The following is a 26,434-nucleotide window of genomic DNA, read 5'->3' as shown; positions in this document are numbered from 1 at the left end:
CATGTCTAAAAAAAAAAAAAAATTCAAATTTTTTTAGACATGTAACTCGTGCGCACCAGAAAGTTTTTACATGTCTAAAAAAAATTTTTACATTTTTTTTTTTAATCACTTTATAAAAAGTTTCTCATGCGTACAAGAAAGTTTCTTGTGCGCACGAGATACATGTCTAAAAAAAAAAAAAAATTTGAATTTTTAAAATTTTTTTTTAGACATGTAACTCATGCGCACCAGAAAGTTTTTACATGTCTTAAAAAAAAAAAATAAAAACAATTTTTTCCCCCATGTCCCTTTAGGGGCTCCCTACAATACAAATACAATCTATTATTGTGCGGTTGCTATTAAGAACACTTAAGTTAGCTCCATCTATTGACACATGGACTCCCATCATTACATGCAACAATATTTCCACGGGCATTTCACATGTTTTGTCTGGACAATCAATATTTGTTCCCTTATGCACAAGACTACACAGTAAATATAACGTATTTACCTGAAACTACTTTATTGATGTACTGAAAACATTAAAAAAAAGACATTGACACTCTTGAAGTCCCATCAGCAACAGCTCCAGTTTACCCTGACGTCTTGAGATTTCATATAAAATGTTGACAGCAGAGTTTATGAATTAATGACTGATCAGGCACTTTTTTTTTTTTTAGTCAAGTGATCATATCTTGACTCTTAACCAGCATTCGGACATTCAACTGCAGACAACAAAACAACAAAAGATGTCCCTCAGGAAAAGTCAATTTCTCGTCAGCGTACAGTTATGTTTGTTATTTCGACTTTGAATAAAACGAACAAACTGGGAATGGAGGCTGAAACTGAAGAACAACAAAAACATTTCATTCAATACCTTTGCAAAAAAGTCATTTCACCAAATGTGTGGACCGCGAAGAGAACATGTCGGCCAGTGCAGACGGCATTCATCAACACGCCCACCAGGTTCCAGTCTGTGCAACCTGCCCGGAGTCAGGTGCTTAAAGTCCAAGAGGGTTGTCGGAGGAGGCCTCCACGGTTCTGGTGTGTTTGGATTTGGTTTGCCGTTCAAGACTCTTCGTGAAAGTCATCATCTTCATTCCGCCTTGTCCTTCCTCTTGGCTGTGAACGGGACCTTGTTGGCCACCGTGGAGCCCACCGTGGTGACGCCGCCCGCCACGGCCGCCACGCCGCCCTTCACCAGCCCCACCCCCATGGCGGGCACCGTGGTCACGGCCGACTTGGTGATCTCCAGGCTTTTGCCGCCCACCCAGGCCACTCCGCCCACTGCCGCGCCCACCACGCCTTTGGTGACGTTGAAGAGGCCGCCGGTCACGCGCCACACCATGCCGGGCTGCGCCACCGCGTGGTCCTTGTCTGCGTCTGCGGGCAAACAAAATAATACATGAAGCACAAACATAAACATCATTTGTTATCCTTTGAGGACAAAATCTCCTTACAGAGTTGTCCTGATACCGCTACCAAAATATTAGGGGTGCAGTGTTTCCCATAAACTGCCAAGATACCCGTGGCGGTGGGGGCATGGCTATGGGCGTGGTCACCATGACATCATCGACTAATTTGCATAATTTACTACAATGATTTGATTTTCTCTAAAAAGGCTCAAAAAATGTATACTTACTAATTAATAATAACAGTTTTGTTTTAAACGTCCATCCATCCATCCATTTTACACTATAATTACAATACTTTATGTACATATTTATATACAGATTTGAACAATAAGTTATTCACTAAAATATATTTATTAATTGTGGTTCTTACAAAAAATATATCTTATAAAATATAAAAGCTAAAATGTCTCAAAGCTCTGCCCCTTTAATTAGTGCATACTAAATAATTTAACTTTAGCCTACTACTACAACCATATTATTTACCAGCAACATAAAGTGAAACAGAGGCAGAGGTGTCCTGCCACAGTCAGTAACAAATAAACAGAAAACAGTAGTGGTGGTAGATAGACACAGAGCTTCATCAAACATCTGATCCACTGAACAAAGAGCTCCAAAAATCTTGAACTTTAGACTGCCATCAGTTTTACTCCCTACACTTTTTTGTTGTTGTTCTTGTTTCCTACTGCCTGCAGACTTTGCACCCTTTGTTATATACCCATGTTGTGTTTCTAATATAAATACATTTAATAAAGTCAAATACAAATAAGGCAACAAGAGAAGTATCCTACACTTCTCTTTTGTAAAGTAAATCTGAACAGCCGATATGGGCATCTACATCAACTATATGATTTGCCTGAGAAGCTGGAGAGGACAAAAAATAAATAAATAATAATTTATTTTTTTTTTTTTCTTAAATATATATTTTTTTAATTTGTGGCGGACGTAATTCTTTCGTGGCGGGCCGCCACAAATAAATGAATGTGTGGGAAACACTGGGGTGTAACGGTACACAAAAATTTCGGTTCGGTACGTACCTCGGTTTAGAGGTCACGGTTCGGTTAATTTTCGGTACAGTAAGAAAACAACAAAATATACATTTTTGGGTTATTTATTTACCAAATTTGCAAAATCTTCCACCAAAAATATTTGTCTTAGTGATATATTTGATGTGAAGTAATAATCAATCATTCAGAATAACATTGATTTTGATTCAATATTACGTTTTGAGCAAAGACAGTTTGAAAGAGAAAAAAAAACAGCTTTGTTTTATTAGTCAACATTGCAACTTTTTCTAAATTACATTTAACCTTTAAGCTTTTTGATTTCACTTTTGTTATGTTTTTGGTTATTTTAATAGTATTTTTAGAATGTGCCGTGGGCCTTTAAAACATTAGCTGTGGGCCGCAAATGGCCTCCGGGGCACACTTTTGACACCCCTGCTATAGATAATAAAAAATTAAATGTGATAAATCTATGGATAAAAAGCAGAGCCTGGCGACGCATGCACGTTTATCATAACTCTCTCTCTCTCTCTGTCTCTGCCCCTCCCTCACCAATGCTGCTGCGCGCACAATTTGTTTTGTTTTTAACCCCTTCTTAACCCTGAACGTACTCAAAATGCCGGACATTTGAGGCATTTAAGAAACTCCGCCCTGACAGCTCCGCAAAAGAGGACATGTCCGGTGAAAAGAGGACGTATGGTCAGTCTATCCTAGCCCGTTAGCTGCTAGCATGCCGTGTGTTGTGCCTCGGTGTGCATTGTTTACACAACGTGCGTTACGCTACTTAATATGTCCGTGTGGAAACTCGTTCGGTATACCTCCGAACCGAACCGACACCCCCGTACCGAAACGGTTCAATACAAATACACGTACCGTTACACCCCTACAAAATATATTTCGATATTTTCTAAATAAAGGGGACCACATATTGGCTTATCTTAACATAAAATCTGATTATACATTAAACAGATGTTTCTTATTGAAATCAAATAAGAATTGTGGAATTAAATAAAATAGTGAACATACAAGACAACTTGTCTTTTAGTAGTAGTGAATAATATTTAAGTGAAGTGAATTATATTTATATAGCGCTTTTTCTCTAGTGACTCAAAGTGCTTTACATAGTGAAACCCAATATCTAAGTTACATTTAAAGCAGTGTGGGTGGCACTGGGAGCAGGTGGGTAAAGTGTCTTGCCCAAGGACACAACCGCAGTGACTAGGATGGCGGAAGCGGGGATCAAACCTGGAACCCTCAAGTTCCAGGTTTGGTATAGCTCCACTACCAACCGAGCTATCCTTAGTAAGTAAACAAACAAAGGCTCCTAATTAGTCCTCTGACATATGCAGTAACATATTGTGTCATTTATCTACCTACTATTTTGTCAAAATTACGAGGGACAAGCGGTAGAAAATGTATTATTAATCTACTTGTTCATTTACTGTTAGTTTATGCTTACTTTCTGTTTCAACATGTTCTATCTACACTTCTGTTAAAATGTAATAATCACTCATTCTTCTGTTGTTTTGATACTTTACATTAGTTTTTGGTGATACCACAAATTTGGGTATGGATCAAATACCAAGTAGTTACAGGATCATACATTGGTCATAATTAAAGTTCTCCTGTGTCCAGGGTTGTATTTGTCTGTGTAGACCCACCCACGGCATTTTGATCACATTCAATAGCGCTAGCTTGCTGTTAGCGGTGAGCTATTGTATCCTCCTACGGTGTGTAGTGAAGTGGATTTTTGTAGTTTTTCCTGTATTTTTACACTGATTTTTTATTAAAGAATCGAATATACAAACTAAAAATCTCTGGGGGTGAGCAGTTTATATAGCAGTAGCAACATAAAAACTACAAACTATCAGGATTATTCAACAAAATTTGGGAGTGGTGACTTTTTCCTTTGATATTATTCTTACATTCTATATTTATGAGAACCAGTTGTCAGTGTTACTAAATTCAGAAAAAAACAGGTGCTGCTTTAAAAGGACCTACTGCCAAAAGCTAGTCAAAGATCCTCTATATCAGCGATTATTAGTGGTGTGTGTGCACTCTATCTAGTGGTGCAACAAAAGAATCCATTAAATATTGTAATGGCGGGACTCCAACCATTATCAAAGGTTTATCAGCCTTCAATGGAAGTCGTTACAATCCGACTACTGAAGGCCGTAGTCGATGCCAAAATAAACAGATTTGATTTGATTCACTATTTAAGTACAGTTTTTTATTTTCTTGTATTCAAACAGTGTTACTGTTCAAACTGTGTGTAATATTAGTGGCCAAAAATATGAAATATACCGTATTTCCTTGAATTGGCGCCGGGAATATAGTATTCGCCTGCCTAGAATTACAGCCGGGTCAAACTCGTTTCGCAAAATAATTAGCGCATGCTTGGCACTTCCGCCGGGTCAAATATGAGTCATTAAATGACTCCCGCCTCCAGGTGGTAGAGGGCGCTAGTGATCCTTCTTGCGACTACCAGTACTGCAGGAGACAGGTACTGCAGAAGAAGACAACAAGCAGCAAGCATGCAGCAATTGTTTGCTTGCACTTTTAACATGGAGGATTACATATCTAAAATAAAACCGTTTTCTAAACTGGACTTTCAATCGAAGCAGGAGGTAATAATTAAAGGAATATCTCCAGAGACTTTTAAAATTGAAGAAAGATGAGAAAGACTGCCTTTGATCAGAAGCAGCTGCACATGGACCCATCTACAAGTAAAGGTAAGATCATAATAACGTTTTTTTCATTAAATGTGTTTTTCATGATAAGGTATGCGCCGGAGTGAGAAGAGGTTTTAAAATAATTAGAGCATGCTTGCTCATTCCGCATGCTTTTGGTAACCGCAGGAGTGAGAAGAGGTTTTAAATTAATTAGCGCCCCTGCGGCTATTCAAGGAAATACGGTACTTGTTAAATAAAACCTCTGTCTTGTCTTTATGAATACTTAGGCCTACTATGCTACTTTATTTTAATGTTGGTCATTATGGTGGTACTTGGTGAAACAAAAAGACAGCTTTTTTGTGTTTTTAGGAATATGCTGCAAACATGTGAGTGTCTTCCTATTGTTTATTTTCTAACTGAATTCGCAGACTGGTTTGATGTCATTCCTGCGTTAAATTTGGCCCCGGGCCACCAGTTAATTAACCCTAGCATACATACTTATAAGATTGTAAACAAACAATACAACAGGAGACTACTATAATTAAAACATAACATTAACACAGGCTTGTCTGAAGGAAATCAAAGCTATTTAATAAATACACCAACTACACAGATGTCTTATCCTTTTAAGTGCTCTTTGTTTTACCTAAAATATTTAAAACGTTTGTCCAATGTAACAAATCAGTTTATTTAGAAGAGTGAAAAATGTTCCTAACAAAGAATAGTACTCTTCTAACTGACAGGTTTAAGCAGCCAAAAAGGAGTCAACAGCGCCCCTGCTGGTTGCATCCAAGTAGTGCACTCATTTTGCTTCAAGAAGCCATTATTGCGGGTTTATCGGTATTTGTCTTCACTACAGTCGTCTTACACGTTCCCACTTTTAAATTTTTTTCAAAGTCTCTCTTCCTTGTGCTATTGAAAATATTTCTGGGGACTGAGCAGTGGCGTGTGAAGAGTCTGTGGAACGTTGGCTGAAGGACACCAGCCCACTGTGGGAATGACCTCCGCCAAGGAAGTCCTCCATGTCAGGGTTGACATGAGTAGTATGTGAGTGATGCACGGACATCATTCACCTGGATGACAAGCATGTGCATTTCACAGTCGCCATCTTTGTTTGCTACACAGGATGTTATTTAGACTCTCGCTGGTCACAGTCCACTTGCATCGGAGCCAAATGGGGTAACTCCCCGCCAGTTCCAGCACATGGAGCCCCCGAGGAGACAAAGCTTGCCATGTGTGACCCACTTTGTAATGTAACTCTCATCTACAGTATGGTCTTGATTCTTATATATACAGTACATATATATCGAGAGAGAGAGAGAGAGAGAGAGAGAGAGAGAGAGAGAGAGAGAGAGAGAGAGAGAGAGAGAGAGAGAGAGACAAATATACATATTAGGTTATCATAAATTAAGATCTTAGGTAGATATTAAGATAAAATATATTAAGTTATTAGATAAGAAGATATTGGATATATATTAAATTAGATATTAAGATATAAATAGATAAGATATGAAGTTGATATTAAGATATTATAAAGATGTCAAGACATTAGATGTTAAAATATTAAGTTATTAGATATTAAGATATTAGATAGATATTAAGTTATTGGATAAGATATTAAGTTATTGGATATAAAGATATTAGATAGATAAATATTAAGTTATTAGATATGAAGATAATAGATAGATATTAAGATATTAGATATTAAGATATTAGATAGATAGATAAGATATTAAGTTATTGGATATTAAGATCTATATTAAGATATTCGATATTAAAATATTAAGTATTAATGTATTCATTATATACTAAGATATTAATTTACTAGTTAAGATATACATTTGTTATTAAGATAATTATTAGACACTAAGATATTCATTTATTAAGGGACAAGCGGTAGAAAATGGATGGATGAATAGTTAAGATATTAATTTATTAGATATTAAGTTATTAAGATGACAGCCAGCCAGAGAAAGAGAGAAGTCGCCACCTCATCGAAGGGCCAACACAGATAGAGAAAGATATACACACACACGAGCACACACGAGCACACACGAGCACACACGAGCACACACACACACACACACACACACACATCATCATCGCAGGGCCAACACAGATACACACAGAGAAGAACAAAGAGCGAGAGAGCGAGAGAGAGAGAGAGTGAGAAAGAGAGACAATGAGAGAAATAAAGAACAATAGACAGAGATAGAGGCAGATAGAGAGACAAAGAGAGAGACACAGAGAAAAATAAAGAGTAATAGACAAAGAGATAGAGAGATAAGAGAGACAGCAAGAAAGAGAGACAATGAGAGAAATAAAGAGCAATAGACAGAGAGATAGACAAAGAGAGACAGATATAGAAAAGGACAAAGAAAGAAAGAAAGAGCAATAGATGGACAGAGAGAGAGAGATAAAGAGAGAGAGAGACAAAGAGAGAGAGACAGAGAGAGAGACAGAAAAAAAATAAAGAGTAATAGACAAAGAGATAGAGACTTAAAGAAAGAGAGAGAGACACAGAGAGAGAAAGCGAGAGACAGCTAGAAAGACAAAAAGAGAAATATAAAGAGAGAGATAGAGAGATATTTGTCTTCTTATCAGACGTTTGAGAGGTCCACAAATAAAAGTCTCCACAGGCAGGAGGCAAGAGGTGATGACAGATTGCAGCATGTTGTCACCCAGGAGAGGTGTGACGTCTTACCCTCTGTGGGCTGACTGGAGGCGGGTTCCACTTGGTCCGAGGCCAGGCTGGTCCCAGGCTGGGGCTCCACGTTGGCACTGTTCACATTCTGGAGGAGAGAGAGAGAGAGACATTGTATGTTACTGCCAGGAAAATAAACATCAGGACAATACTTTACAAGATAGGTTGTAAACAGTCCTACTAGTGGTACGCAGGCTCTGTAAACAGTCCTACTAGTGGTACGCAGGCTCTGTAAACAGTCCTACTAGTGGTACGCAGGCTCTGTAAACAGTCCTGCTAGTGGTACGCAGGCTCTGTAAACAGTCCTACTAGTGGTACGCAGGCTCTGTAAACAGTCCTACTAGTGGTACGCAGGCTCTGTAAACAGTCCTACTAGTGGTACGCAGGCTCTGTAAACAGTCCTACTAGTGGTACGCAGGCTCTGTAAACAGTCCTACTAGTGGTACGCAGGCTCTGTAAACAGTCCTACTAGTGGTACGCAGGCTCTGTAAACAGTCCTACTAGTGGTACGCAGGCTCTGTAAACAGTCCTACTAGTGGTACGCAGGCTCTGTAAACAGTCCTACTAGTGGTACGCAGGCTCTGTAAACAGTCCTACTAGTGGTACGCAGGCTCTGTAAACAGTCCTACTAGTGGTACGCAGGCTCTGTAAACAGTCCTACTAGTGGTACGCAGGCTCTGTAAACAGTCGTACTAGTGGTACGCAGGCTCTGTAAACAGTCCTACTAGTGGTACGCAGGCTCTGTAAACAGTCCTACTAGTGGTACGCAGGCTCTGTAAACAGTCCTACTAGTGGTACGCAGGCTCTGTAAACAGTCCTACTAGTGGTACGCAGGCTCTATCTAGTGGTACACCAAACAATCACTTACATATTCAAACTGTGTGTAAATGTATATCCATCCATCCATTCATTCATTCATTTTTGACCGCTTGGCCTTAAATATACTTGTTAAATAAAACCTTGTTTTTAATGAATACGTAGGCCTACTACGCTACTACTGTATTCTAATGGTACTTGGACAGCCAGGTTTTTTCTGAAGTGGTAGTTGGTAAAACAAAAAGTTGGAGAACCAGCGGTTTAAGATATCATCTGTTACAGTACAGTAATCCCTCGTTTATCGCTGTTAATTTGTTCCACATGAATTAATTTCCACAAAGTAGGAACATTTTTTCAGAGAGCGAATTAAAAAACTGTTTACGACTTTAAATCACCAGTCTGAGAGCCCTCTGGACGTGAGCCAATCAGTGGCCACGATACTGAACAGCGCACTCTGATTGGTTCGGTCTAATCGCGTGGCCAATACTGCTGTAGTATCGCTATTTTTAGGCCATTTAGCCATTTTTATGATGGAAAATTCCTAATTTAGGCCAAAAAATGTGCACAATATGCCTTGGAAAAAAAACTGTGATGTAAATAAAGCCACAATATTCGAAGCGTGACGTGGCAAAGTGTGTGTTTTTTTTAGCTTATAAATAATTTGCTTGATTGGCATCCAAAGTGTCCAAACATTTCCGTCAGAAGCCGCATGCTGAAAAATGTAAGGATGCAGGGGCCACTGAGATATTTTCCTAATTTACCTCGGTTTTTATGCGATACACTTTTTGTATTTTTTTTTATTTAAAATGTTTTCAAAAGTTTGTCTCAATTTTGAGACCATCTCAGTCATCGTAGGGCCAAACATTGCTGACACAATCTGGTCAGTTTGCCTGCTTGTCATTCCACAGAATTCAGTTCTTGACTCCGTTTAACTTCAATTTAGTAAGGCTGCAAAAAAAAAAAAAAAGCCACCACGGTATCAAAAAATGTTGCAAGTGCCAAAACTTTGATAAAGAAGGTGAGAAACCCAACTGAATTCAGGTTCCAGCTCATAGTGAAGTAGGGAGGTGGTGTCTGTGTTGCCTCCCGACTTTGCCAGAAAGCGTCTTCAATAAAAAGGTGAAAATGATAGTAGTAATAGTAGATGTCCATCATTTTTATCAGGGGTGTCCAAACATTTTGACTTAGGGGCCACACTGGACTAAAAATATATTTTTAAAATAAAATATATCAACAAACAATAAAAAAAAAAAAAATTATATATATATATATATATATATATATATATATATATACATACACATACATATATATACATATATATATACACATATACATATATATATGTATATATATATGTATAATCATGCATATAATTTAATTGTATATATAAATAATTATATATATGGATAAATATATATATACATAAATATATATAAATAAATGTATGTATAAACATAAATATATAAATAAATATAACATAATATATGAAATATATAAGTACATAAATAAATGAATATAAATATAAAAAAATATGTAAATACAAATAAATAAATACATATGAATAAATATATATTAAATATCCATCCATTTTCTATCGCTTGTCCATTTCAGGGTAGCAGGGGGTGCTGGAGCCTATCCCAGCTGCACTTGGGTGGAAGGCGGGGTACACCCTGTGTATATATATATATATATATATATATATATATATATATATATATATATATATATATATATATATACATATATACATATACACACACACACACTGAGGTCCACAAGTAGGGCTGCAACTAACGATTAATTTGATAATCGATTAATCTGTCGATTATTACTTCGATTAATCTGTCGATTATTACTTCGATTAATGATCGGATAAACGAGGCAAACTACATTTCTATCCTTTCCAGTATTTTATTTTTTTAAAAACAGCATAATGGCACCATACTTATTTTGATTAATGTTTCTCAGCTGTTTGTAAATGTTGCAGTTTATAAATAAATAATTTAAAAAAATAAATTAAAAAAAAGCCTCTACGCATGCGCATAACATAGATCCAACGAATCGATGACTAAATTAATCGGCAACTATTTTTATAATCGATTTTAATCGATTTAATCGATTAGTTGTTGCAGCCCTATCCACAAGTAGTTGCCCACCCTGCAATTTTGCAAGTTTTCCCACTTAGAAATTAGGGAGAGGTCTGAAATGTTCATCATAGATGTATTTCCACTGTTGGAGACATCTAAAAAGAAAAATCCAGAAATCACATTGTATGATATTTTTTTATGATTTATTTGTATGTTACTGGGGTTCATAAGTATTTGCACACATGAGAACCAGCAAGAATTATGACTCTCAAAGAGCTGTCAGTCTACCTTAAAAAAAGTCCACCTTGACCCCACAACTAATCACCCACCCACCACCCCTTTGAGCTCATTAAAGTCACCTGTGCAGCCCACAGTCAGTCAAGGTCCAACTGCTACCATGGGCAAGACCAAAGAGCTGTCAAAAGAGGCCAGAGACAAAACTGTAGAGCTCCACAAAGCTGGTAAAGGCTATGGGACAATTGGGAAGCAGCTTGGTGAGAATAGATCAACTGTTGCAGCAATTGTTGGAACATGGAAGAGGCTAAACATGACTGCTAATCTACCTCGGACTGGGGCTCCATGTAAGATCTTTATTTTGTATCACTCATGACAAGAAAAGTGAGGAATCAGCCCACAACTACACGGCAGGAGCTGGTGAATGACCTGAAGAGAGCTGAGACCACTGTTTCCAAGGCTACTATCAGTAGAACACTACAGCATAGTGCTTTAAAATCATGAATGGCACGGAAGGATCCTCAGCTTAAGTCAGCCCATGTCCAGGCCCGTCTGAAGTTTGCCAATGGCCATCTGGATCATCCAGAGGAGTCATGGGACAAAGTCATGTGGTCAGATGGGACCAAAATAAAAAACTTTTTGGTATAAACTCCACTCGTGGGGTTTGGAGGAAAAAGGAGGAGGAGTATCATCCCAAGAACACCATGCCTACAGTGAAGAATGGGGGTGGAAGTATCATGCTTTGGGGGTGCTTTTCAGCAAAGGGGACAGGACGACTGCACTGTATTAAGGAGAGGATGAATGGGACCATGTATTGAGAGATTTTGGCCAAAAACCTCCTTCCCTCAGTCAGAGCATTGAAGATGGGTGGTGGCTGGGTCTTCCAACATGACAATGACAGCCAGATTAACCAAGGAGTGGCTCCATACCAAGCATATCAAGGTTCTGGAGTGGCCTAGCCAGTCTCCAGATCTAAATCCAATAGAAAATCTTTGGAGGGAGCTGAAACTTTGTGTTGCTCGGCAACAGCCCCGAAACCTGACTGATCTAGAGAAGATTTGTGTGGAGGAGTGGGCCAAAATCCCTGTTGCCGTGTGTGCAAACCTGCTGAAGAACTGTAGGAAACTTTTGACCTCTGTAACTGCATTCTGCACTAAATATTAACACTGATGTTCTCATGTGTGCAAATACTTATGAACCCCAGTAACATTCAAATAAATCATTAAAAAAAATCATACAATGTGATTTCCAGATTTTTCTTTTTAGATGATGTCTCCAACAGTGGAAATACATCTATGGTGAACATTTCAGACCTCTCCCTAATTTCTAAGTGGGAAAACTTGCAAAATTTCAGGGTGTGCAAATACATGTGGACCTCACTGTATAAATATAACAAATATGTACATATATAAATATATGTACTTAAATAAGACTCATGGTCATTGACCAACATTACTAACGTTTGCAGCTATCTAACTGTATGGTTATTCAAATTAAGATGGACACATATACCGCAGGACTGACTTCATATTAAACTCGGGACGTCTTGCGGGGACAGACCAAAGATGCTGGCGGCCCGTAGATTGGACGCATCATTTATGTGTATTTCACACTGCTTTCTGCATGTAAAATTTTTTACATACAGTAAAAACCGGCAACTCAGTTACCAGAATTTTACTGTCAAAATATTCTGTTTTTTTTAAATTTATATATATTTTTTTACAACATATAACGGTAAATGGAAAAAAAAAAAGTATTCTGGCAACTGAGCAGCCAGTTTTTTACTGTGAAAAAACTGTGGTACCGTTTTTTATTAGTAATAGTACAACGTAAAAACAGCAGTACATGTTATGGCAAAAAGTACTTTATTGACACCTTATTTCCACACTGCAAATGTGCCACTTGCCAATATTTAAAGGATTGACAAATGACGCGGCGGGCCACAAGAAATGATATGGCGGGCCACGAGAAATTACGTGGCGGGCCACGAGAAATGACGCGGCGGGCCACGACAAATGATATGGCGGGCCATGGTGGCGGGCCACGAGAAATGACGCGGCCGGCCAAGACAAATGATATGGCGGGCTATGGTGGCGGGCCACGACAAATGACGCGGCGGGCCACGACAAATGACGCGGCGGGCCACGAGAAATGATACGGCGGGCCATGGTGGCGGGCCACGAGAAATGACGCGGCGGGCCACGAGAAATGACGCGGCGGGCCATGACAAATGACGCGGCGGGACATGGTGGCGGGCCACGAGAAATGACGCGGCGGGCCACGAGAAATGACGCGGCGGGCCACGACAAATGACGCGGCGGGCCACAACAAATGAGATGGCGGGCCACGAGAAATGATGCGGCGGGCCATGGTGGCGGGCCACGAGAAATGATGCGGCGGGCCACGAGAAATGATGCGGCGGGCCACAAGAAATGACGCGGCGGGCCACGACAAATGACGCGGCGGGACATGGTGGCGGGCCACGAGAAATGACGTGGCGGGCCACAAGAAATGATGCGGTGGGCCACAAGAAATGATGCGGCGGGCCACGACAAATGACGCAGCGGGCCACAACAAATTATGCGGCGGGCCACGACAAATGATACGGCGGGCCATGGTGGCGGTCCATGGGAAATGACGTGGCGGGCCACGACAAATGATGCGGCGGGCCACGACAAATGACGCGGCGGGACATGGTGGCGGGCCACGAGAAATGATGCGGCGGGCCACGAGAAATTACGCGGCGGGCCACGAGAAATGACGCAGCGGGCCACGACAAATGACGCGGCGGGCCACGACAAATGATACGGCGGGCCATGGTGGCGGGCCACGACAAATGACGTGGCGGGCCACAACAAATGACGTGGCGGGCCACAACAAATGACGCGGCGGGCCACGACCAATGACGCGGCGGGCCACGACAAATGACGCGGCGGGCCACGACAAATGACGTGGCGGACCATGGTGTCGGGCCACAACAATTGACATGGCGGGCCACGACAAATGACGCGGCGGGAAATGACGTGGCGGGCCACGAGAAATGACGCGGCGGGCCACGACAAATAATATGGCGCGCCATGGTGGCGGGCCACGAGAAATGATGCGGCGGGCCACGACAAATGATGCGGCGGGCCACGACAAATGATGCGGCGGGCCACAACAAATGATGCGGCGGGCCACGAGAAATGATATGGCGGGCTATGGTGGCGGGCCACGACAAATGATGCGGCGGGCCACGAGAAATGACGCGGCGGGCCACGACAAATGACGCGGCGGGCCACGACAAATGATGCGGCGGGCCATGGTGGCGGGCCACGAGAAATGACGCGGCGGGCCACGAGAAATGACGCGGCGGGCCATGACAAATGACGCGGCGGGACATGGTGGCGGGCCACGAGAAATTACGCGGCGGGCCACAACAAATGAGATGGCGGGCCACGACAAATGACGCGGCGGGCCATGGTGGCGGGCCACGAGAAATGATGCGGCGGGCCACGAGAAATGATGCGGCGGGCCACAAGAAATGACGCGGCGGGCCACGACAAATGACGCGGCGGGACATGGTGGCGGGCCACGAGAAATGACGTGGCGGGCCACAAGAAATGATGCGGCGGGCCACAAGAAATGATGCGGCGGGCCACGACAAATGACGCAGCGGGCCACAACAAATTATGCGGCGGGCCACGACAAATGATACGGCGGGCCATGGTGGCGGTCCATGGGAAATGACGTGGCGGGCCACGACAAATGATGCGGCGGGCCACGACAAATGACGCGGCGGGACATGGTGGCGGGCCACGAGAAATGATGCGGCGGGCCACGAGAAATTACGCGGCGGGCCACGAGAAATGACGCGGCGGGCCACAAGAAATGACGCGGCGGGTCACGACAAATGACGCGGCGGGCCACGACAAATGATACGGCGGGCCATGGTGGCGGGCCACGACAAATGACGTGGCGGACCACGACAAATGACGTGGCGGACCACGACAAATGACGTGGCGGGCCACGACAAATGACGCGGCGGGCCACGACAAATGATGCGGCGGGCCACGACAAATGATGCGGCGGGCCACGACAAATGATGCGGCGGGCCACGACAAATGATGCGGCGGGCCACGACAAATGACGTGGCGGACCATGGTGTCGGGCCACAACAATTGACATGGCGGGCCACGACAAATGACGCGGCGGGAAATGACGTGGCGGGCCACGAGAAATGACGTGGCGGGCCACGACAAATGATATGGCGCGCCATGGTGGCGGGCCACGAGAAATGACGCGGCGGGCCACGACAAATGATGCGGCGGGCCACGACAAATGATGCGGCGGGCCACGACAAATGATGCGGCGGGCCACGACAAATGACGTGGCGGGCCACGAGAAATTATGCGGCGGGCCACAAGAAATGACGCGGCGGGCCACGACAAGTGACGCGGCGGGCCACGACAAATGACGCGGCGGGCCACGACAAATGATGTGGCGGGCCACGACAAATGATGCGGCGGGACATGGTGGCGGGCCACGAGAAATTATATGGCGGGCGGGCCACGAGAAATTATATGGCGGGCGGGCCACGAGAAATGACGCGGCGGGCCACGACAAATGATGTGGCGGACCATGGTGTCGGGCCACAACAATTGACATGGCGGGCCACGACAAATGACGCGGCGGGCCACGACAAATGACGCGGCGGGACATGGTGGCGGGCCATGACAAATGACGCGGCGGGCCACAATAAATGATGCGGCGGACCATGGTGTCGGGCCACAACAAATGACATGGCGGGCCACAACAAATAATGCGGCGAGCCATGGTGGCGGGACACGAGAAATGATGCGGCGGGCCACGAGAAATGACGTGGTGGACCATGGTGTTGGGCCACAACAAATGATGCGGCGGACCATGGTGTCGGGCCACAACAAATGATGCAGCGGACCATGGTGTCGGGCCACAACAAATGATGCGGCGGACCATGGTGTCGGGCCACGACAAGTGACGCGGCGGGCCACGACAAGTGACGCGGCGGGCCACGACATGTGACGCGGCGGGCCACGACATGTGACGCGGCGGGCCACGACATGTGACGCGGCGGGCCACGACATGTGACGCGGCGGGCCACGACATGTGACGCGGCGGGCCACGACATGTGACGCGGCGGGCCACGACATGTGACGCGGCGGGCCACGACATGTGACGCGGCGGGCCACGACATGTGACGCGGCGGGCCACGACATGTGACGCGGCGGGCCACGACATGTGACGCGGCGGGCCACGACATGTGACGCGGCGGGCCACGACATGTGACGCGGCGGGCCAGATTTGGCCCCCGGGCCTTGAGTTTGACACCTGTGGCATACGTAGATGATGATTAGTGTTAGATGTGCAAATAAACTTTTAAAAAAAAGAATGTGCATAAAGGAAAATGTATACAAGTACTCACTAGGTGGATATTATTAACTGAAAATGTGTTTTCTTCAACACACATTTGTGAATGTGCCCCACCAAAAGTACACGTGTGTGATAAGTGGTTGAGTGCAAAGTCTTACATAAAGTTGAGCAAGAAGAATACCATTAAAGACACTTTTACTGACAACATAGTTGATGTGAGTGGGCCACGACAAATGATACGGCGGGCCATGGTGGCGGGCCACGACAAATGACGTGGCGGGCCACAACAAATGACGTGGCGGGCCACGACAAATGACGCGGCGGGCCACGACAAATGACGCGGCGGGCCACGACAAATGACGCGGCGGGCCACGACAAATGACGCGGCGGGCCACGACAAATGACGTGGCGGACCATGGTGTCGGGCCACAACAATTGACATGGCGGGCCACGACAAATGACGCGGCGGGAAATGACGTGGCGGGCCACGAGAAATGACGCGGCGGGCCACGACAAATAATATGGCGCGCCATGGTGGCGGGCCACGAGAAATGACGCGGCGGGCCACAACAAATGATGCGGCGGGCCACGACAAATGATGCGGCGGGCCACGACAAATGATGCGGCGGGCCACGACAAATGATGCGGCGGGCCACGAGAAATGATATGGCGGGCTATGGTGGCGGGCCACGACAAATGATGCGGCGGGCCACGAGAAATGACGCGGCGGGCCACGACAAATGACGCGGCGGGCCACGACAAATGATGCGGCGGGCCATGGTGGCGGGCCACGAGAAATGACGCGGCGGGCCACGAGAAATGACGCGGCGGGCCATGACAAATGACGCGGCGGGACATGGTGGCGGGCCACGAGAAATTACGCGGCGGGCCACAACAAATGAGATGGCGGGCCACGACAAATGACGCGGCGGGCCATGGTGGCGGGCCACGAGAAATGATGCGGCGGGCCACGAGAAATGATGCGGCGGGCCACAAGAAATGACGCGGCGGGCCACGACAAATGACGCGGCGGGACATGGTGGCGGGCCACGAGAAATGACGTGGCGGGCCACAAGAAATGATGCGGCGGGCCACAAGAAATGATGCGGCGGGCCACGACAAATGACGCAGCGGGCCACAACAAATTATGCGGCGGGCCACGACAAATGATACGGCGGGCCATGGTGGCGGTCCATGGGAAATGACGTGGCGGGCCACGACAAATGATGCGGCGGGCCACGACAAATGACGCGGCGGGACATGGTGGCGGGCCACGAGAAATGATGCGGCGGGCCACGAGAAATTACGCGGCGGGCCACGAGAAATGACGCGGCGGGCCACAAGAAATGACGCGGCGGGTCACGACAAATGACGCGGCGGGCCACGACAAATGATACGGCGGGCCATGGTGGCGGGCCACGACAAATGACGTGGCGGACCACGACAAATGACGTGGCGGGCCACGACAAATGACGCGGCGGGCCACGACAAATGATGCGGCGGGCCACGACAAATGATGCGGCGGGCCACGACAAATGATGCGGCGGGCCACGACAAATGATGCGGCGGGCCACGACAAATGACGTGGCGGACCATGGTGTCGGGCCACAACAATTGACATGGCGGGCCACGACAAATGACGCGGCGGGAAATGACGTGGCGGGCCACGAGAAATGACGCGGCGGGCCACGACAAATGATATGGCGCGCCATGGTGGCGGGCCACGAGAAATGACGCGGCGGGCCACGACAAATGATGCGGCGGGCCACGACAAATGATGCGGCGGGCCACGACAAATGATGCGGCGGGCCACGACAAATGACGTGGCGGGCCACGAGAAATTATGCGGCGGGCCACAAGAAATGACGCGGCGGGCCACGACAAGTGACGCGGCGGGCCACGACAAATGACGCGGCGGGCCACGACAAATGATGTGGCGGGCCACGACAAATGATGCGGCGGGACATGGTGGCGGGCCACGAGAAATTAAGTGGCGGGCCACGAGAAATTATATGGCGGGCGGGCCACGAGAAATGATGCGGCGGGCCACGACAAATGATGTGGCGGACCATGGTGTCGGGCCACAACAATTGACATGGCGGGCCACGACAAATGACGCGGCGGGCCACGACAAATGACGCGGCGGGACATGGTGGCGGGCCATGACAAATGACGCGGCGGGCCACAATAAATGATGCGGCGGACCATGGTGTCGGGCCACAACAAATGACATGGCGGGCCACAACAAATAATGCGGCGAGCCATGGTGGCGGGACACGAGAAATGATGCGGCGGGCCACGAGAAATGATGCGGCGGGCCACGAGAAATGACGTGGTGGACCATGGTGTTGGGCCACAACAAATGATGCGGCGGACCATGGTGTCGGGCCACAACAAATGATGCGGCGGACCATGGTGTCGGGCCACAACAAATGATGCGGCGGACCATGGTGTCGGGCCACGACAAGTGACGCGGCGGGCCACGACAAGTGACGCGGCGGGCCACGACAAGTGACGCGGCGGGCCACGACATGTGACGCGGCGGGCCACGACATGTGACGCGGCGGGCCACGACATGTGACGCGGCGGGCCACGACATGTGACGCGGCGGGCCACGACATGTGACGCGGCGGGCCACGACATGTGACGCGGCGGGCCAGATTTGGCCCCCGGGCCTTGAGTTTGACACCTGTGGCATACGTAGATGATGATTAGTGTTAGATGTGCAAATAAACTTTTAAAAAAAAGAATGTGCATAAAGGAAAATGTATACAAGTACTCACTAGGTGGATATTATTAACTGAAAATGTGTTTTCTTCAACACACATTTGTGAATGTGCCCCACCAAAAGTACACGTGTGTGATAAGTGGTTGAGTGCAAAGTCTTACATAAAGTTGAGCAAGAAGAATGCCATTAAAGACACTTTTACTGACAACATAGTTGATGTGAGTTCCTACCTTGACCATGATGGCTCAGCTTCAGACACACCTGAAACTTCGACTCTGGAGCTTCTCCGAATTAATGACGAGCGCCAAGCGGGAAGCCTCGCACCGTTGACGGCTTTCTTCGCTCGCCTGCTGGGCCTCAGGAGCTCGTCGAAGGTGGAATGTTCTCGTCTTCTTCTGCCGCAACTTGTGTTGGCTTAGCGGGCTGCGCCACGCAACAAGACTCTTCTTCTTCTTCTTCTTCGTCGTCGTCGTTCAGCCTGCTCGCTTCTGCCGACGTGGCGTCTTACACACACACGCACACACACACTCGTGTGCACATGTACACAAGCACACACCGCACTTCCGCCCAGATCCTTCAAAATAAAACGGTATAGCTTTATTATATAATAATATTTATTTATTCATTTGATAGGCAAATCAATCATAATATGGGTACTGAGAAAACAGACACTTATTTTGCCCCCCCGCCCCCCCAATTTTTTTTTACAAAAATACCAAAAAATTACCAAAAAATAAAAAAAGTAAAATAATAACACCCCCTCACACCCCCCCGTCCTACAAAACGATATAGCGTTTGAATGGCCATCCATCCATCCATTTTCTACCGCTCGTCCCTTTCGGGGCCTATCTCATCTGCACACGGGCGGAAGGCGGGGTACACCCTGGACAAGTCGCCACCTCATCACAAAAGGGCCAATACAGATAGACAGACAACATTCACACTCACATTCACACACTAGGACCCATTTAGTGTTGCCAATCAACCTATCCCCAGGTGCATGTCTTTTGGAGGTGGGAAGAAGCCGGAGTAGTCACGGGGAAGACATGCAAACTCCACAGAGAAAGATCCCGAGCGCAGGATCGAATCCAGGACCTTCGTATTGCAAGGGTAGACACACTAACCCCTCTCACACCGTGCTGTCCGCTTTTGTTCTGTAATCTGACGAGTCCACATTTCAAATTGTTTTTGGAAATATTCGACATCGTGTCATCCGGACCAAAGGGGAAGCGAACCATCCAGACTGTTATCGACGCAAAGTGTAAAAGCCCGCATGTGTGATGGTATGGGGGTGCATTAGTGCCCAGGGCATGGGTAACTTACACATCTGTGAAGGCACCATTAATGCTGAAAGGTACATACAGGTTTTGGAACAACATATGCTGCCATCTAAGCGCCGTCTTTTTCATGGACGCCCCTGCTTATTTCAGCAAGACAATGCCAAGCCACATTCAGCACGTGTTACAACAGCGTGGCTTCGTAAAAAAAAGTGTGCGGGTACTTTCCTGGCCCGCCTGCAGTCCAGACCTGTCCCCCATCGAAAATGTGTGGCGCATTACGAAGCGTAAAATACGACAGCGGAGACCCCGGACTGTTGAACGACTGAAGCTCTACATAAAACAAGAATGGGAAAGAATTCCACTTTCAAAGCTTCAACAATTAGTTTCCTCAGTTCCCAATCGTTTATTGAGTGTTGTTAAAAGGAAAGGCCATGTAACACAGTGGTGAACATGCCCTTTCCCAACTACTTTGGCACGTGTTGCAGCCATGAAATTCTAAGTTGATTATTATTTGCAAAAAAAAAAAAAAAAGTTTATGAGTTTGAACATCAAATATCTTGTCTTTGTAGTGCATTCAACTGAATATGGGTTGAAAAGGATTTGCAAATCATTGTATTCCGTTTATATTTACATCTAACACAATTTCCCAACTCATATGGAAACGGGGTTTGTAATGTGTACAGATAGGACTGAGAAAATGTCTCCCAGTGATATTTTGTTGATTAAAAGCCATTATTCTTCCTCCTGGGGAGGAAAATGAGCAAAAAATGAGCAAAATTATGTATGCAAAAGAAAACATTTAAAAACACCTTATCTAGCAAATACAACAACGCCAAAAAACATACAACTGTAAGGCATTTTCCAAAATGCACATGGAGACTGGTGTGCTGCAGAGCCAGGTGTGTTAATGCTGCTGCATTACTTCCTGTTTATTTCATACATAAATAAATACGCCACTTGTTTCGACTAAAGAAAACCACTGAGTCCCCTTTGTCTTCCGAGCAACGCCCGCAATATACAATGCAGACTCGATTCGGCTACACACACACACATATATATATATATATACAAAAGTTTGAACACACCTCATTCAATGCGTTATCTTTATTTTCATGACTATTTACATTGTAGATTGTCACATCACGTCACTATGAATGAACACATGTGGAGTTATGTACTGAACAAAAAAAAGGTGAAATAACGGAAAACATGTTTTATATTCTCGTTTCTTCAAAATAGCCACCCTCTGCTCTGATTACTGCTTTGCACACTCTTGGCATTCTCTCGATAAGCTTCAAGGGGTAGTCACCCGAAAGGGTTTTCACTTCCCAGGTGTCATAGTTTTGATGCCTTCAGTGACAATCTACAACGTAAATAGTCGTGAAAATAAAGAAAACGCATTGAGTGAGAAGGTGTGTTCAAACTTTTTTGGCCTGTACTATATACATATATATACAGTATATATATGTATATATTTTTTTTTTGGGCCTGTACTATATATATATATATATATATATATATATATATATATATATATATATATATATATATACATACATCACACACACACACACACACAAAGCCTGGTCCCCGGCCAAATTCTTTTAACCCAATGGGTGTAACTAATAAAAATTGATTAAATCCAAACCACATGGAGTTCCCTGAACTTGAAATATGCGAACATAGTTTCCGCACGGCCGCTGCAATAGAGCGCACGTGAGAGCGGTGGTGTGTATGTGCTCTCTACTGTGAACAGAAGAGTTTTGGTCTTTTTTTGTTTTTGTCTTTTTTTAGTAATGCACCCATGTTAAAAGTGCAATTTCAATGTTGATGATGTGCATTTGAGGAAAAAAATAAATGAAGGTTAAAGCAAGCAGAAAAAGCTGGTTTTTCAACTATCTTCCATAAAATATGCATTGGGGCTATAAAATGAGATGTGTTTAATTACTCTTTTAATCAAACCAATCGATAGATTATTCGATTAGTAAACTAATCGATAGGTGCAGCCCTAAGTAATACCTCAACTTATGATCTCAATTGGTTCTGTAACAAAGCTCTTTTCTCAAAACACTTGTATCTCAAGTCAACGTCTCCCATTGAAATACATTGAAATCCATTTAATTGGTGCCTTGCCAGCAACTTTAAAAAAGAGAAGAAAAACAAACGTCTACATAAGTAAAGTTGTATGAAAAATACACAATAGAATGTACTACTAACAACTACAGTAGTTTTTTGAAGTAATGTAAAAAATTACCTTAAAGAGTTAACTAATGGTTTTTACTTACAGCTGTTTCACCGTCAAACACACATATTTTCATGGATAAATGTCCGTTATTTAGAAATCATTTTTACATTCTTGGCTGGAGTTAGACTCATTCTGCTTCATTTTTTTAATTTTTTATTCATAGATTATCGCCCACTTTTTCTTTTCAGCATGGTCCTTCACACCCTTTTTCTTCCTTCCAACGGTTGGAAAACAAAGGTATTTCAACCTCTAGCTCTTAGCTAATGCTAGCGAGTAAGACCAGATGTTTTGGTCCGATTTTACGGGGTTCACTTTGTCATTTGCTACGCCAACTAAAGGCGGGGATGTTTGTAACTCAAAGTTTGCTTGCAACTTAAAGCATATTAATTAGCCGAGAGACCGCTCTTATCTCCAAACACTCAAATATATATATATATATATATATATATATATATATATATATATATATATATATATATATATATATATATATATATATATATATATATATATATATTAGGGCTGTGAACCTTTTGGGTCCCACACGGTTTGATTCGATTCCTGGGGGTAACGATTCGATTCAGAATCGGTTCTCGAGTCACAATCTATACTTTTTTAATAACATTGGGTGCCAGTTCTATGATTAACTACCTTCCTCCATTAAATAGGTAAACATATCTGATCAATTTCCATATTACTTAAAAGAAAACTGGTTTTGCTTAATAAAATGTCTCCCTAAATATTTAATAAAGTCAAATACAAATAAGTCACCAAGAAGAGTATCCAACACTTCTCTTTTCTAAAGTAAATGTGTACAGCAGATATTATCATCTACGTCAAGAATATGATTTGCCTGAGTTGCTGGACAGGACAAATTGAAAAAAAAAAAAAAAAAAGTAAAAAAAAGTAAAAATTAAAACAAAATAAATAAATAATAATAATAATAAAAATAAATAAATAAAATAAATAAATTTTAAATTTTTTTTAAAAAAAAATAAATATATATATATATATATATATATATATATATATATATATATATATATATATATATATATATATATATATATATATATATATATATATTTTTTTTTTTTTTAATTTTTTTTTTAAATTTTTAAAAAAAAATTTATTTATTTTTTTATTTATTTATTTATTTATTTTTTTTTTAATTAATTTATTTTTTTTATTGATTTTTGAATTTTTGGAATCGATTAAGAAATAAGAATTGCAATTAATCTGAAAATCAATTTTATTGGCATCCCCTAATATATATACATATATACATACATATATAATATATGTATATATGTATTATATATGTACATATTGAAGTACCTATACATGTATATACATATATATATATACATACATGTATATATATGTATATATATATACGCACATGATATGTTATATAAAAGGAAGCGAACAGAGCTGACTCATCAGAAAACATTACCTTTTCTTCTTTGTGGTAGAGATCCATCTGTACTGTAGCTCCTGTACACACTAAGATCCGACATAAAATTCTGGATAGTTTTACGATTGAGTCAGGTGGGTTGGCAAGACGACTAAAGGGAAGTACAAACCAAACTTCATTTGTCTTTCAACAAGTCCAGTGAGCTTTTTTTCTCGGGACGACGGGGCAGTTGGGATACAGCCCTGTGAACTCTGCCTAGCGACTAGTGGGCACATGTGGATTGGCGTTTTAGTCTCGGTCAATTGTCATTTCACTTGCTAGAATCAAACTGTTGTTTGTCCAACAACAGTATAAATCGACGGACATTTATGGCCTGTAGCTTTGTTTTTAATCGGCGTTTTCAGAAAAATGAATTATTATTTAATCATTTAATCAATCAATCTTTATACCTGCATTATCCTTTCCATCCTTACCCTTTCCATCCTTTGTAACTGAGCTACTGTGTGGAACAATTTCCCTTGTGGATCAATAAAGTGTGTCTAAGTTTAAGTCTAATTAGACATTATACTGATAGCTCTTTCTTTTCAAACTCACAACACAAAGCTAAGATGTCAATGTTTTATTTCTACATTGGATTGGTTTTAGCATCTTTATTGAACAAAATCTTTCTTTCTTTTTTCTGTATTTGGTCCTTGGTGGTATTTTTACTTTTTTGGACACCATCATATACTTTTTTTTTTAATGCCAATTAAGTGCAAAAAAATAAGGTGTTAAATGACAGATGAGAGAGGAAGAAAATAACCTATATCAAAAGACTGAAAACAGACATTATCTGTGCACCTGTCTGTCGTGTAGTGACGGTGATGTACCAAGACAAGGTTCAAGGTCCAGACCACATCCTCTTGTGTGCTGCAGTGACATCAGATGACTGATTTCTAATCACAGGTAGCCATAAATGTAGACAGCACATCACTTATATAATCTCAATTTATCTCCAGAGTTTGCATGTGTGGGGAAAATCAATGGCGTGAACGAACTAGGTGAAACACGTCACTCTTAAATGGGAGCTACAAGTACATGTTATCTCACCTTTGTTATGAAACCTTTATTTTGAAGGCAGGAAACTGCTAAGGGGCGGTGCAAGTTCATCCCCGGATCCAGCTCCGGATCCCACATCACCAGCAGTTATAAACAGCGGTTGTTATTTTTTCTTCCTGTAGGCCCAACTGAATACATACGTATATATATATATATATATGTATATATACATGAAAATGGAAGGATGGATGGATGGATATATATATATATATATATATATATATATATATATATATATATATATATATATATATATATATATATATATATATATATATATATATATATATATATATATATATATATATATACACATACATATATATATATATACACATACATATATATATGTATGTGTTTTTGTGTGTATATATTTATATATATATATGTGTGTATATTCATACATATGTATATATATACTGTATATACATATATATAAATATATACACACACAAACATATACGTACATGAATATACACACACACATGTATATACATATATATATATATATATATATATATATATATATATATATATATATATATATATATATATATATAAATATATACACAAAAGCGGTAGAAAATGGATGGATGAATGGATATATAATTACACATCACACACACACACACACACACACACACACACACACACACACACACACACGTATATATATATATATATATATATATATATATATATATATATATATATATATATATATATATATATATATATATATATATATATATCCATCCTCCCATCAATTTTCTACCGCTTGTCCCTTTTGGGGTCGCGGGGGGTGCTGGAGCCTATCTCAGCTGCATTCGGGCAGAAGGCGGGTACATCCTGGACAAGTCGCCACGCCATCACAGGGCCAACACAGATAGACAGACAACATTCACACTCACATTCACACACTAGGGACCATTTAGTGTTGCCAATCAACCTATCCCCAGGTGCATGTTTTTTTGCTGTCAATATATATATATATATATATATATATATATATATATATATATATATATATATATATATATATATATATATATATATATATATATATATATATATATATATATATATATATATATATATATGTATATATACACACACAAAAAATATATATACACAGAAATATATATATATATATATATATATATATATATATATATACACACACACACAAACATGTATGTATATATATATAAATGAATGTACACACACACATGTATACATATATATACATATATATATATATACCGGTATATATATAAATATATACACACACAAACATATATATATATATACAGTGTGTATATATATATATATATATATATATATATATATATATATATATATAT

At 42.4% G+C, this 26,434-nt stretch overlaps 1 protein-coding gene across 1 annotated transcript; it reads right to left on the bottom strand.

The window, feature by feature from the left end:
* Positions 1-485: 485 nt before the first annotated feature.
* On the bottom strand, positions 486-19,576 carry zgc:153675 (uncharacterized protein LOC768179 homolog). Its single transcript, XM_062038306.1, has 3 exons — positions 19,261-19,576; positions 7,772-7,859; positions 486-1,362 (listed from the first exon to the last, which is right to left on the bottom strand). Exons 1-3 carry the CDS (start codon positions 19,267-19,269, stop codon positions 1,076-1,078), a joined length of 384 nt encoding a protein of 127 aa, XP_061894290.1. The 5' UTR covers positions 19,270-19,576; the 3' UTR covers positions 486-1,075.
* Between the last annotated feature and the right edge of the window lie 6,858 nt (positions 19,577-26,434).

The sequence above is a fragment of the Entelurus aequoreus genome, linkage group LG26 (genome assembly GCF_033978785.1).
Source record: "Entelurus aequoreus isolate RoL-2023_Sb linkage group LG26, RoL_Eaeq_v1.1, whole genome shotgun sequence".
Classification (NCBI taxonomy): domain Eukaryota; kingdom Metazoa; phylum Chordata; class Actinopteri; order Syngnathiformes; family Syngnathidae; genus Entelurus; species Entelurus aequoreus.
Note: the sequence above shows the minus strand (reverse complement) of the source record. Positions and strands in the feature narration are given on the sequence as shown.

Excerpts from the sequence above, each read along its gene's own strand:
- zgc:153675 (XM_062038306.1), bottom strand. Across the intron at positions 1,363-7,771 it reads CTCCAGTCAGCCCACAGAGG|ACGCAGACAAGGACCACGCG; the intron begins GTAAGACGTCAC and ends GTTTGCCCGCAG.